At 41.4% G+C, this 15,048-nt stretch overlaps 1 protein-coding gene across 1 annotated transcript; it reads right to left on the reverse strand.

The window, feature by feature from the left end:
- Positions 1 to 300: 300 nt before the first annotated feature.
- Positions 301 to 14,632, reverse strand: LYZ (lysozyme). Its single transcript, XM_075855008.1, has 4 exons — positions 14,399 to 14,632; positions 4,447 to 4,611; positions 3,650 to 3,728; positions 301 to 882 (listed from the first exon to the last, which is right to left on the reverse strand). The coding sequence occupies exons 1-4, from the start codon at positions 14,538 to 14,540 to the stop codon at positions 816 to 818; spliced, it is 453 nt and encodes a 150-aa protein (XP_075711123.1). The 5' UTR covers positions 14,541 to 14,632; the 3' UTR covers positions 301 to 815.
- Positions 14,633 to 15,048: the final 416 nt, after the last annotated feature.

The following is a 15,048-nucleotide window of genomic DNA, read 5'->3' on the forward strand; positions in this document are numbered from 1 at the left end:
AGAAAAAGGAAAGAGAAATAAGAAAAATGTACTATTGGCTGATAGGAAATTTGGAGGCCTGGACATTAAATTATTTCTTTGGTTAACTTTTATGTATTTAATGTATAGAAATTTATATCACCCAATAAAAATATATAAGTTCTACTTAAATACATATAAAAGTGATATGTATGACACAATAAAATAAAAATAACAGTAATATAAAAATATGTCACAATAAAAGTTGATATAACACTATAAAATAAAAATATTAAACTAATGTAAAATTAAAAAACCTGATACTGATTTTTTTTTGTCATTTAGGTTTTATTTGTACATGTCAAAAGTGTGAGTATTGTCCTGGCCTGCAAAATGTCCAGAAACTTCTGGCAGCAAAAGGACATGGACAGCTCTGTTCCGTTCACAGTAAAATCCATCAGTGTAGTTCACTCATTTAAACTTAATTCTGATCTGCTCCTATTTCTCCAGAACGAAGCCACTGTGGTAGGTAATACTTCTGGGCAGAACTCAAAGAATGAATTTTGACCAGAATATATTCTAACTACTTTCTGTATTATTGCAGTAGAACAACTTTACTAAAGTTGCCTACCCCAGTTGAATGTAGAGGTTGTCGTATGGAATAATAATCCTTCACACGGTGATATTTTTAGCAGGCTAGAACACGGTTTATTGTTTTTTCTATACAAAGTCCTTTCCTGGTGACATTTTCCATACAGTGGTTATGATTTTAAGCTGTTAGAAATTAAACATTGCATAAGCTTTAGTCACCGATTACAATGGTATGAGAAAACGAAGGCTACAATAAATCTTCAGTATTAAAGTTTGCAACCTCTAGTCCACTCCAACAAGTCTCTGCCCTTGCAGTTGTTTTTCCATGCAACCCTGTAGAAGAGAAAAACGTTTCAATAATTTCAATATAAGCATCTTCGTTGTGAGCATATATTTTCTTTAAATTAATCTAAGTAGAAGTGGGGATAGATACATGGAACGCTGTTATGAACTTAGAGGGCATGGTGTGGCTTGAATAGGCAATATATGGGCAGTGCAGCAATATTTGGGAAACAGGTGTTATTGGGAAACTGTATGGCACTATCTTGCGGCTGGACGCACTGTAAATTTTACCAATTTATAAAGTGTTTATCTGGACACAGACAGGCTGCACACCCTTCTAATTTCACAATGCTGTTTGAGTATTTATAAGAATTGTTCACACCATGTTTTTATGTTCTGTCAGAGGTATATATCGAGAGTATCCCCCAAAGCATACAACATAGCCCATTGACTGCCATTGTAAAAATTAAAAAAAACTTAGACCGTGTGTTCTACATGTTTTTTGGTTTTTTTTTACTTTATACTTCCTTATAGGAAAGTGCAGCAGACTACGCAGTCCTATACAGTAAAAAATAATAATAATAAAAAAAAAAGCATGCCGACTGAGTCTCTGTATTTGTAAGTTGATCTCTGTTATGATGTCCCAATAGAGGTGCTATGCTTTATTTTGATTATTTCATTATACTGTTTGTCTGTATTCATAACAGACACGCTATTGTGCCAATAGCCAATGTCACAATGGTGTTTGTATTTATGTGGTTGCTCCTTGTAATATATCACAATATTTTATGTGTATTTATAGTCTGCGCTGTACTGTGATGATGTAGTAATCATACATGTGTTTACATAATGTGATCAGTTGTGAAGATATTATAGTATATGTGTATTTATTAGCTGCGCCCAGGACCGGTCTTAGGGGTCTGCGACCTGTGCCATTCCATCACTCCAGAATCACTTCAGCAGGTGGAAGGGGGCTTTGCGCTGGCTCCCTTCCCCTGCTTGTTTCAGAAGCGCCCAGGCCCGGCGACTCAGCAGTCGACTTTACGCCCGGGTGCTTCTTCACGCAGTGGCGTCGCTACCGCTGTAGCAGCTGTAACGGCTGCTAGTGGCGACACCGGGCATGAGGGCGCCCGTGTCGGGCCCCCCCCATGCCCGACACCGCTAGCAGCTTCTGCGGCTGCTACTGCGGAAGCGACACCACTATAGTAGAGCAGGGAGGTATCTTCCTGCTCTGCTATCTACTAGCGCCACTGTAGCTCCCTGTAGGAGCGGAATCCCCATGTGGCCGGGGATTCCACTCCTGGACGGAGCGCTTGATGTCTCTGTCCATATATGAATGGTGACATCAGGGGCAACTCCTGAAGCGGAATCCCCGCCCACAGCGTTGCCCACTCTGTGACCAGGGATTCCACTCCAGGAGAAGCCCTTGACGTCACTGTCCATAAATGGACAGAGACATCAAGCTGAACGCTCCAGTGACCGGGGATTCCGCTCCTTTAGGCTATGTTCACACTGAGTATTTTGGGGGAGGAATATCTGCCTCAAAATTCCGTTTGGAACTTTGAGGCAGATATTCCTTTCCCTGCACGCCGATTTTCGCGGCAATTATCGCGCCGTTTTTCGCCCGCGGCCATTGAGCGCCGCAGGCATAAAACAGCGAGAAATACGCTTTCTCCTGCCTCCCATTGAAGTCAATGGGAGGTCAGAGGCGGAAGCGCCCGAAGATAGGGCATGTCGCTTCTTTTTCCCGCGAGGCAGTTTTACTGCTCGCGGGAAAAAGACGCCGACGCCTCCCATTGAAATCAATGGGAGGCGTTCTCGGGCCGTTTTTGCCGAGTTTTGCGACGCGGTTTACGCGTCAAAAAACTCGGCAAAATACCCCGTGTGAACATAGCCTTAGCAGCGGAAAAATCTACAGGAAGGGGGGGTTGCTATCTACAAGGGGGTTGTGGGCTGTGTGGCACTACCTTCAAGGGGGCTGTGTGGCACTACCTTCAAGGGTGCTGTGGGCTGTGTGGCACTACCTACAAGGGGGCTGTGTGGCACTACCTACAAGGGGACTGTGTGGCACTACCTACAAGGAGACTGTGTGGCACTACCTACAAGGAGACTGTGTGGCACTACCTACAAGGAGACTGTGTGGCACTACCTACAAGGAGACACTGTGGCACTACCTACAAGGGGACTGTGTGGCACTACCTACAAGGGGATTGTGTGGCACTACCTACAAGGGGGCTGTGTGGCACTATCTACAAGGAGGCTGTGTGGCACTATCTACAAGGGGTCTGTGTATATTTATTATGGATTTGCTCCAAAAGAACAGGTGTTTGCACCTCTTTAAGCACTTTTCAAAAGTGTCTAGAAAAGGGGTATGGGCTCAAAACCACGATCTGAAAGGTGCCTAATCTGTGCTCTATTGTAATGACGTCGGAACAGGGTTTATTTTTAGGCTGTGCTTTATTGTGATAATATCACAACAATATAACAATCGTGTGCTTGTGTGTATTTATTGATTTTGGGATGTCAGAGAAAGTGTGTATATATTTACAGGCTCTGATCTATTGTGGAGGTTTCACAATAGTGTATGCTTGTTTTTAATGGCTGCACTCTAGTCTAATTATGTCACAAAAGTGTTTTTATAGGACAAGCTCTATTGTGATACTGTCACAATAGTAGATGTGTCATGTGAATATAGCGATGGTTTACTATTACTATTGTAATGTGTTTACTATTACTGGTTTGAGGTTGGACTAGAACATGGTTCACCATAAGCAATCATTCTTAGTTAAAGGAATAGTGTTTCGCGCCTTATACTCACCATGCATTCATACCATTGGGATCACTCACAATGCGCTTTGCACATTTCACAGATTCAGTAATGTCATCGGACAGCAATCCTGTTAAATAGTATAAAAATTTGAATGTGCAAATAACATTATGACTTTGCAGAATAAGATTGATTGAAAATGTACAGCATTTACCAAAGTATTACCTTACAAATTCTAATATATTTCATAACATTATGATGTTGTAAGTAACCAAAATGTATACATGTATTGTAATTGAGGGAGCAATTTGATCCTGATTTATTTCTTATATTTAACACAGTCTATGCTATTGCCTCTATTTTCCTATTACAACTAATCAGTCAGGCTCCATTTTCGTATTTCACCTTAATGAATAGTGAAGTAGTAACTTCCATATCATAAATCAGGGGGTTTGGGAAAATGTATTGTTAGCAAATGAATGAGAAATGGGGAAGTAAAGTAAGTGAACCTTCACATTTGGCTATATAGTGAGCAAATATGCCATACTAGTAATTTATCTTCCCTACCCTTTTTATACTTCTTTTTCTTCAGTATTCTTTTACTCTGGTTAATGTAAAATATCTCCTGCTGCTACCTTGAAACTAGCAATAAGCGACTGTCTATGGCTCTGCTTCTTGTATAATGTGTCTTTAATTAGAATTTTTAAGTGCATGATATACAGGCATGTAAGTGATGTAAAAGGTGCCGAACTCCTAGATGGTTCTCTGTCTCATGTCATTTTACTTATCATATCACATTATAATTCATATTATACTGAAGAAAAAAAAAAGAGAGAGACTTGAGTTACCTTTGCAGTTGATGTTGCAGGCATTGTGAGGTCTGGGGGTCTTGAAATCATTACACCACCATCTGCTGTTTATTTGAAGAATGCCATAATCAGTGCTGTTGTCTCCTCGGTTGAAGTTTATGCTGCTTGTGTCAAAGGAGCTCTCATGGAATGCAGTGCAAACCCCTGTAAAGATTTTAATGTAAAGATTTTTTTTTTTTTTTAATTCACTCATAATTATCTTGACTATTAACTACAGTCACTTAATACTGTATTTAACCACCGAATACCTGATTATTTTGGGCCTTAGTGACCAGGCACTTTGCAGAATATTTCCACACAGCCGGTTAAACTAATAGAACTTTTTTTTATCTACTGTGTCAGACCTAGGACTTCAGATATGGTGGGCAAGGTATTTATATATATATATATATATATATATATATATATATATATATATATATATACACACGCACACACGCACACGAAAAATAAAGTATACCCTCTTTGAATTCTATGGTTTTATGTATCAGGACTTAATAAAAAAAAAAACAGCTGGTCCTTATAAGGTTTTAAAATTAGGTAAATACAACCCTAGATGAACAACACATGACAAATTGCACTGTCATTATTTAATGAGCAAGTTTCAGTGTGAATCCACATTAAAATAGGAAAATTGAGTGATCTGAGTGACTTCAAATGAGGCATGACTAGCTGGGGCCAGTATTTAAAAAAAAACAAAAAAAAAAAACTGCCAACCTTGTGGGGTTTTCTCGTGCAATGGTTTATAGAGGAAAAACATCCAGCGAAAGGGGATCCTGTGGACATCAACAAGTTGTCGATGAAAGGGGCCAGAGGAGGATGTCATGAATTATTCTCACAAACAGGTAGTGCACAGTCAAGCAAATTGCAGCCGAATACTACACTGGTGTTACAACTAACGTGTGAACGCATAACTCCTCGTTACTTGGCATGGATGGCCTATAACGGCAGACGACCAGTACGAGTGCCATTGCTGTCTAAGGTAAACAGAAAGGCAAGACGCCAGGGGGCAAAAAAAGTGCAAAAATTGGATCAATGAGTAGTGGAAAAACATCCCCTGGTCAGATGAATCCAGATTTCTGTTGCACGATGATGATGAGAGGGTAAGAATTTGGGGCAAGCAGCATGAATCGATAAACATTTGCTGTCACGTGTCAACAGTTCAGGATGGTGGAGGTGGAATAATGGTGTGGGCAATGTTTTCTTAGCACACCCTGGAATTGTGGCTGACCAAATTCATCCCTATATGGCAATTTTTTTATCCTACAGCAGGAGGACACTTTAGCAGCAACTGCGAGAAGCTCTCTGGTCCACACGGGCCAATATTCCTGCAAAACAATTTCAAGACCTAGTGGAATCCATGTCACGAGGAATTGCCGATGAAGGTTAAAGAAGGTGCAATGCGCTACTTGATGGGTGTCTCTAATAAAGTGGCCATTCACTGTGTATATATATATATATATATATATATACACATATATATATATATATATATATATATATATACATATACATACTTATATTATATATATTGTTTTTCCACAGTTCTATTTAGATGCAGCAATTCGGTCATATGACAGCTGTAACCATTAGAGGCAAAGGCCAATCAAGAAGTCAGAAAAGGTATATAAAAAAAATTAAAACGTTGGTTTCCTGAACTGTGTGTCTTACTGTTTCTCTGACTGTTGGTCACCCAACCTCCATGGAGCCACTATTTTGAAACGCCGAAAAAATATGAATATATTACTTTACTTTCTTTTTTTAGTGACTGTATATTAACCTCTTCGTCTGTATTTTTATTCGGTTGTTGTCAGTTGCTGTCGTTTTAAAATAGTTCCAAACTACAGATCTGCAATACATCAATAGATGTGAGGCTGTTACAGTTGCGGCCATGGACCGCCGCCACTTACCTCCGTCCTTTAAGGCTAGGGACGAGCGCGCGCTTACTAAATATTCCCTATCGAATCCCCAGATTACCCTGGACTAGAAAAAGCACACCGCCCTTTCATTCTTTGCCTGTACATTGTTGTTGTTGTCTACCCATGTTGCAAATGATCCCTTAGGGTATGTTCACACGCTGAGAGGCAGTTACGTGTGAAAAGACAGACTGTTAACAGCTGCCTCGTTTCACACGTAAAAGCTCCTCCTCGTAATTTACGAGGCGTCTGAGACGCTCGTAAACCTTGAGCCGTGCTTCATTGATTTCAATGAAGAACGGCTCAAATTACGTGGCAAAGAAGTGCCCTGCACTTCTTTGCCGAGGCAGTAAATTTACGGGTCGTCGTTTGACAGCTGTCAAACGACGACTCGTAAATAACAGGTCGTCTGCACAGTACGTCGGCAAACCCATTCAAATGAATGGGCAGATGTTTGCCGACGTATTGTAGCCCTATTTTCAGACGTAAAACGAGGCATAATACGCCTCGTATACGTCTGAAATTTGGCCGTGTGAACATACCCTGAGTTGTGTCCTGCTCCCAGTGTTCCCATATCCTGTATTCTGTTGCTGTATTGTCTCCTGTACCTAAGCGTTTAGTTGGAGTTGTGTGTATCATCTGCCACATCTGCTGTCATCTGCCACGTCTGCTGTCATTTGCCATGTCAAGTTCTACCCGAGCCAAAGCCTTTGCTACTGTCGGGACTCTTACAGGTAATATCGTGATAAGCAGGGCCGTTATTAGGGTCGTAAAAGATATGGGGCACAAGCCCTGAGACAAATATTTACCCCCCACATTGTCTTAGCAGACAGCATCATACATGATAGACTTAGATACAGGGCCCAAGCAGTAAGCATCCTTGTACTAACAAATGCTCACCCCCCAAAAAATGTGTGTGTGTGTGTGTGTGTATCTGTAGCACTCTGACCCTATAGCTATGGTTAGGATTAGATTCAGCGGCTCAGCAGACAGTATTATACATGATAGGATTAGATACAGTGGCTCAGCAGACAGTATCGTACATGATAGGATTAGATATAGGCCCAGCTCACTGACATTGCGACTTCAGCGCTGGACCCAGAGAAGGTAAGAATAAAAATAGTTATTTTTATGTGTTACAAATTTTTTTTGTGTGTTTGTGTTTTTTTTACAGGTTTAGTTGTTGGACTACTTCGATGACGGCTTTTTTTATTCTCAATAAAATGGAAAATGAGTGTTGTGTGGGAGGTTTTTATTTCAATAATATATATTTTTTTATGTCCTTGTATTTTTTAAAATAACTTTATTACTACTGCCTTATTAATAGCTGTGGCTGATTGACAGCATCCATTACTAAGGTGGGGCTTAGTGTTAGCTGACGCAGAGGCTAATACTAACCCCCATTATTATCCCCAAAACACCGCCACCCGGGGTATCGGGAAGAGAAGGGTACAATCCAGTAATGGTCGGCCACTGGGGCGGCCGCAGGCTTGTAAAGCCCAAAAACAGTGGCCCTTCCCACCCTGGTAATGCTAGGCTGCTGCTGCTATGTTGTATCTGGCTGGTTATGAAAAATGTGGGGGGGCATGTAGTTTTTTCCAATTATTTATTTAAATAAATTAAAAAAATTACGTGGGGTCCCCCCCCAATTTTCATGGCCAGCCAGATACAACACAGCAGCAGCCTAGCATTACCAGGGTGGGAAGGGATACTGTTTTTGGCCTTTCTCAGCCTAATAATACCAGCCTGCGGCCACTCCAGTGCCCGACCAACACTACAGATGGTCGGGTACTGGATCGTACCCAGCTGTTCCCAGCACCCCTGGAGGCGGTGGGTACCAGGGTAGTAATGGGGGTTAGTGTTAGCCTCTGCACCGGCTAAAATTAAGCCCCGCCTTAGTAATGGACGATGTCTATCAGCCAGCAGCTATTACTAAGGCGGTAGTAATGAAGTTTAAAAGAAAATACGAAGACATAGATAAAATATTTTATTGAAATAAAAAACCCCCACTCAACCTTCATTAACCATTAAATTGAAAATCAAAAAAGACGTCAAAAGTAGTCCTCGAATCTGACGTAGTCCAATTACCGAACCTGTAAAACAAACACCAAAAAAACACCATTAGTAACATATGTGGTAGGCTTAGATACAGGGCCCATGTGTGATACCGTCTGTTAGACCATGTATCTAAGCCTACCAAAAGGTAGGCTTAGATACAGGGCCCCAGCAGACAGTAATCTTATACTGTATAAGATTACTGTCTGCTGGGGCCCTGTATCTTAGCCTACTATGTGGTAAGCTTAGATACAGGGCTCATCGTCCAGGGTCAGACATGGGCCATGTATCTAAGAATACCATGTGGTAGGCTTAGATACAGGATACATGTGTGACATGGTCTGTTAGATCCTGTATCTAAGCTTACCAAAAGGTTACGTCATCCGCGGCTCACAACGTCGTGACGTCACGACACGAGAAGACGTCAGGTCTTCCTCTGCACACGGGAAGGAATATGGTTAAGTATGTGCAGTTTTATAGTAATGGGGTCGTGTATTTCATTACATAGGCCCCAGTTACTATAGTAGTTTAACAGATGCGGGTTTTGGCGGCCGTGGCCGTGTTGCACTTGCCAGTCGCCGGGGTTCCGGGCCAAAGATTCGGGGCTTGGGCCCCGAAGGCCCGGTGGTAGCGACGCCCCTGGGACTAAGGACTTTTGCATAGACTATATGGACTGTTTGGCCAGCTGCCACTCTGCTACAGCGGAGCGGCCTAGTGGGTCCACATACCCCTAGATTGTGACAGTACGCTCAGGCCATGGAACCCGCTGGCCAACCTCAGACAGCATTTCAGGTGATGCAAATGGAAATGCGTGACCTGCGTGCACGCCAGGATCAACTCCTCGTGGCAGTAAATTCTATCATCACCCGTCTGGATCATCCTCCTGCACCTCCTCTGGATGCTGCTGCCATTCTACTGCCCGTTACTCCTCCTGCCTGTTCCGGATCCATAGTTTTGCTACCTCTACCACCTCGCTATGACGGTGATCCTAGAGCCTGTAGAGGTTTCATTAACCAATGTACCATCCGTTTTAGACTGCATGCTCATCTCTTCCTCTCTGATGAGGCCAAAGGTAGCATTCATCATTTCTCTTCTCGCTGGCAAGGCCCTGGCTTGGGTAAACCCCATATTGGAACAGGAGGGCCCGGAATTCTCAGATCTAGCCTTATTTTTAGAGAATTTTCGTACAGTGTTCAATGAGCCGGGTCGAACATACTCTGCAGCTGCCACTCTAACTCTCAAGCAAGGGGAGTCGAAGGTAGGAGAATATGCCATCCTCCTTCCGTACGATGGCAGCAGAACTGGCGTGGAACAATGAGGCCTTGGTGGTATCCTTTTGGCAAGGACTGTCCACACACATCAAAGACGAGCTGGCAGCTCGCGATCTTCCTTCCACTCTGGATGCGCTTATCCTGTTAGCTCTTCAGGTTTGCGTCTGTATTGTGGCCTCAAAGGCTATTGTGTGCGCCAGTTTCCTCAAAAGCCGGGAAACTCCAGCACCTAGGGTTGAAGGGAGAGACAGCCCTAGGTGGAACGACGCCAAACACCAAATCCTCTCCCAAATTAGCTATTCCTGTAACCATCGTCTCTGGAGAGACATCACACTCGTCCTCTGCTTATCTGGATTCCGGGGCAGCTGCAAATTTTATCCAGCAGGATCTAGTGGATCCCCTGGAGAGACCTCTGGCTGTTGCCTTTGTTAATGGGCTACCATTACCCGATCCTATTGTTTCCGTCACTGAACCACTGACACTGCAAATCAGAGTTCTGCACTCGGAACAGATCGCCTTCCTTGTCTTGCCTAAAGCTATCAACCCTATTCTGCTGGCCCTGCCTTGGCTTAGTCTACACACTGCGGTTCTCGACTGGAGTTCCAGAGAAGTCCTCCAATGGGGGTCCAAGTGCCTTCACCGCTGCCTGCCACAGGTTCGTCCTGTTTTGCCTCCACTGCAATCAATCACTCTCCGAACTACCCTTACATTATGCCAGTTTTGCAGACGTCTTCAGCAAGAAGGAGGCAGAGACTCTGCCTCCCCATCGCATCTATGACTGCCCTGTTAAGTTACTTCCTGACACTTCCCCACCCGTGGGCGAGTCTATCCTCTCTACCTGCCGGAGACCCTAGCCATGTCTACCTACATTCAGAAAAACTTTGGGAGATGGTTCATCCGGAAGTCTTCCTCCCTGGCCTGAGCCTGATTCTTCTTGGATCTCTTTGTCCATGTATTGACTACCGAGGTTTGAACCAAATCATGGTCAAAACCAAGTACCCCTTGCTGCTCATCTCTGAACTCTACGACAGAATCCATGAGGCCAAGGTGTTCACAAAGCTGGATCTACGCGGGGCTTATAACTTGATCCGTATCCGCAAAGGTGATGAGTGGAAAACCGCATTCAACTCCCGAGACAGTCACTATGAGTATCACGTGATGCACTTTGGACTGTGTAATGATCCAGCTGTGTTCCAGGAGTTCGTAAATGACATCTTCCGGGATCTGCTGTATGTCTGTGTGGTGGTCTATCTGGACGAGATCCTGATCTACTCACCTGATTTTTCAACACATCTGAGGCATGTTCGACAAGTTCTGTCGCGGTTAAGGGGGAATCATCTATATGCTAAACTCGAAAAGTGTGTGTTCAAGAGGAACTCTATGCCCTTCCTGGGCTATATCGTATCTGGCCGTGGACTGAAGATGGATCCAGAGAAGGTGAAATCCATCTTAGGGTGGCCACGTCCACAGGGTCTTCGGTCCATACAACGATTTCTGGGATTCGCAAACTTCTATCGGCAATTGATCCCAAACTTCTCGTCTCTTACTGCTCCAATCTCTGCCTTCACTAAAAAGGGGGTGAATGCCAAGGTTTGGTCTCCAGTGGCAGAGTCAGCATTTACCAACCTCAAGAGCACTTTCACCTCAGCCTCCGTCCTCCATCACCCTGATGAATCTCGGAAGTTCTTTCTGGAGGAGGACGCATCTTTCTTTGGTGCTAGAGCACTACTATGTAAAAAAAACAAAAAACTCTAGGAGCCAAGATGGTAGCCTGTGGCTTCTTTTCTAAATCATTCTCTCCGGCAGAGTGCAACTATTCAATCAGGGATTGGGAGTTGCTGGCAATCAAGTTGGCATTAGAGGAGTGAAGACACTTTCTGGAGGGCACGGTTCACCCTATTATCATTTATACATATCACAAGAACATCACGTACTTACAGTCAGCACAACGACTAAATCCTTGTCAAGCCAGATGGTCGCTGTTCTTCGCTCGATTTCAATTCTTGCCTCACTTCCGTCCTGCTGATAAGAATGTGAAGGTCGATGCCCTGTCACAATCATTTGAAACCAATGACTGAGGAAATTCCTCGATAGATTATAGATCCATCTAGGATTATTGCTGCTAACCCTCTGCATATTAGAGATATTCCCTTCGGAAAGACTTTTGTTCATCTTGCAGACAGGAAGAGAATTCTCCACTGGGGACACAACTCCAAACTGGCGGGGCACTCCGGTGTTCGAAAGACTCAGGACTTGATAGCTTGTCATTACTGGTGGCCCACGCTGCCTACAGATGTTGCGGACTATCTCTCTTCATGTACGAACTGTGCCTCAAACACGCCCACTCGCTCCAAACCTGCTGGTCTGCTCCTACCTCGTTGTTCTAAAATGGCACATTTATTTCCATTGACTGGTCTTCCATCAGCTCCTCGCCTAGCAAATCAATTTATTCTACACGACTTCAGTCTGTACGAACTTCCTCTGCATATTGTCTCGGTACAGTTTACGTCCAAGTTCTGGAGAGCCCTGTGCAACCTGTTAGATGTAAAGCTTGACTTCTCTTCTGCCTATCACCCGCAGTCCAATGGTCAAGTGGAGAGGACCATTCAAATTTTAGAGGTGGGACCCGCATCTATCTGACATTTAGGACATATCCTGTGGATATATCATAAATGTCTCTCATGGGAAAACCCCGTAAAAAATAGTTGAATAAAGTTACTAATAAATAAATGAAAAATCCACAGTAAAAAAAATAACATGAAAAACCCACTTTTTCCCCTTATGAAATGCTTTATTATGAAAAAAAGGCTACACATAATTGATATCAGTGTCCATAACGTACTGAACTTTAAAACTATTACAATATTTAACCTGCATGGTAAACGCCGTAAAAAAATAAAATAAAAAACAATGTCAGAATTTCTGTTTTCTATTCATCCTGCTTTCCAAAAAATGCAATAAAAAGCGATCAATATGTACCATAAAATGGTATAAATAAAAACTACAAGTCGTCTAGCAAAAAATAAGCCCTCATACAGGTACATTGATGGAAAAATAATAAAAGTTATTTCTCTTAAAATATGGCGACACAAAAACAAATACTTTTAGAAAAAAAAAATGTCTGCATAGTGCAAAAGTAGTAAAATATAAAAAAAAGCGATAGACATTTGATATCACCGTAATCATAACATCCCGCAGAATAAAGTTATGTTAAGGTAAACGGCGTAAGTTTAAGATGCAAAAAAGAATGGTGACATTTTTACGTTGTTTTCCATTACTCCCCCAAAAAAAGTTAATCAATAAATTATATGTACCCCAAAATGGTACCATTGAAAAAAATACAACTCGTCCCGCAAACAAACAAGCTCTTACACGGCTAGGTCTACAGAAAAAGAAAAAAGTTATGACTTTTGAAATGTGACAAAAAAACTTAAAAAAACGAAAAATCCCTCCTTAATATTGCCACTTTACAAAGCATTAGTGAGGCCTCATCTAGAATATGCAGTTCAGTTCTGGGCTCCGGTTCATAGAAAGGATGCCCTGGAGTTGGAGAAAATACAAAGAAGAGCAACGAAGCTAATTAGGGGCATGGAGAATTTAAGTTATGAGGAAAGATTAAAAGAATTAAACCTATTTAGTCTTGAAAAAAGACGACTAAGGGGGGACATGATTAACTTATATAAATATATTAATGGCACATACAAAAAATATGGTGAAATCCTGTTCCATGTAAAACCCCCTCAAAAAACAAGGGGGCACTCCCTCCGTCTGGAGAAAAAAAGGTTCAAGCTGCAGAGGCGACAAGCCTTCTTTACTGTGAGAACTGTGAATCTATGGAATAGCCTACCGCAGGAGCTGTCACAGCAGGGACAGTAGATGGCTTTAAAAAAGGCTTAGATAATTTCCTAGAACAAAAAAATATTAGCTCCTATGTGTAGACATTTTTCCTTCCCTTTTCCCGTCCCTTGGTTGAACTTGATGGACATGTGTCTTTTTTCAGCCGTACTAACTATGTAACTATGTAATTAAGGCTCAAAATAGGCTGGTCACTAAAGTGTAAATAGTGTAATCAAAAACAAATAAATTAATTAATTTTGCTTTATGTTATTTTGCTGTTAACTCCAGACTTTTTTCTCTTTCCGTTTGTCTTATCGCTCCAATGTGGATGTGCAAAAGAATAGAAACAGACATACCAGTGCTGCACCAATTACACTGCTGTAAGAATGATGTACAGTATGTGGCGATACAGGATTACCTGGGGACATTATACTATCAGGCACAACAACCAGTGGGGTGTATATAGTGTACAATGATAGATGCCCGGCTTACTTCGTATTTTTGGAAGCTGCTATCCAAAGGTTATGCAGCTGTATTATATTATAATAAATATTAAGAATGTATTACAAAGTACAGTTACGATAATTTTTGGTGCATGAAAAGCCCCTTCAATAGGAATATGCTTTTAGCAACTGATGAAATGGCCTGTCCAACACTGAAAGGAATTGTAATTGAGTTAAAAAAAACAAACAAAAAAAATAACTAAAAAAACAGCATGTGTGTTTACATATTTAAATAGTTGATCTTTTTTTCGTTATATTATTATAAAACTTATCCATCTACCAGAGCAACTAATTTAACAAAGACTTAAATCTTAACTTAAAATAGTGGAATGCATATAAATATACTTACAATTTGGTAGACTGTAGCCTTTGAATCCATCAAGTCCCTTACTTTTCATGTCCTTGGCAAGTTCACATTTTTCAAATCTTTTTCCACTTGCAAATGCAAGTATTACAAGGAGTCCTCCAAAGATATATATCAGTCCCTTCATACTTTAAGCGTACAAATTTCAATGTTGATATATTACGGGTATGCTATAAGATTAGCATGTAAGCTTGGAGACTGAAGCGTGTATGTCAGATAAATTGTCCTTTATATAAGAGGCATGAAATACGACTTCCTTCTTCTTACATTTCAAAAGCTGTTTATTTAGTTCCTGAAATCTGAGTGACGGTAGGGAATTACCCATTAATATGCTTTCATTTTTGATAATATAACATAGAAATGTTTTTATATAATTCTATTGCTCTTAAGTTCATGTTAGTTTTTTTTAAGAAGGGATGCAAAAATTAAAAAAGCAAATCATTTTTTTCCCTACATTATTTACCAATATTGACCAATTAACTTACATAACAGTTTAGGGGATACCACATATTTGTACCTTAGCTAAAAATATTTTCTCTTATAAAATAATATATATCTCTACAGTACAGACCTGGGGGTGTTTCTTAAAGGGAAGGTGTCATTAATTTTTTTATATTTTTTTATAATATTGCTTT

The sequence above is a fragment of the Rhinoderma darwinii genome, chromosome 3 (genome assembly GCF_050947455.1).
Source record: "Rhinoderma darwinii isolate aRhiDar2 chromosome 3, aRhiDar2.hap1, whole genome shotgun sequence".
NCBI classification, from domain to species: Eukaryota; Metazoa; Chordata; class Amphibia; order Anura; family Rhinodermatidae; genus Rhinoderma; species Rhinoderma darwinii.

What these genes read in the sequence shown, in the direction of transcription:
- LYZ (XM_075855008.1), bottom strand. Translation starts at nt 14,540, where the DNA reads ATGAAGGGACTGATATATATCTTTGGAGGACTCCTTGTAATACTTGCA. An exon ending in AGGCTACAGTCTACCAAATT is followed by an intron (nt 4,612 to 14,398) that starts GTAAGTATATTT and finishes AAATCTTTACAG; the next exon opens with GGGTTTGCACTGCATTCCAT. An exon ending in CTGCAACATCAACTGCAAAG is followed by an intron (nt 3,729 to 4,446) that starts GTAACTCAAGTC and finishes ACTATTTAACAG; the next exon opens with GATTGCTGTCCGATGACATT.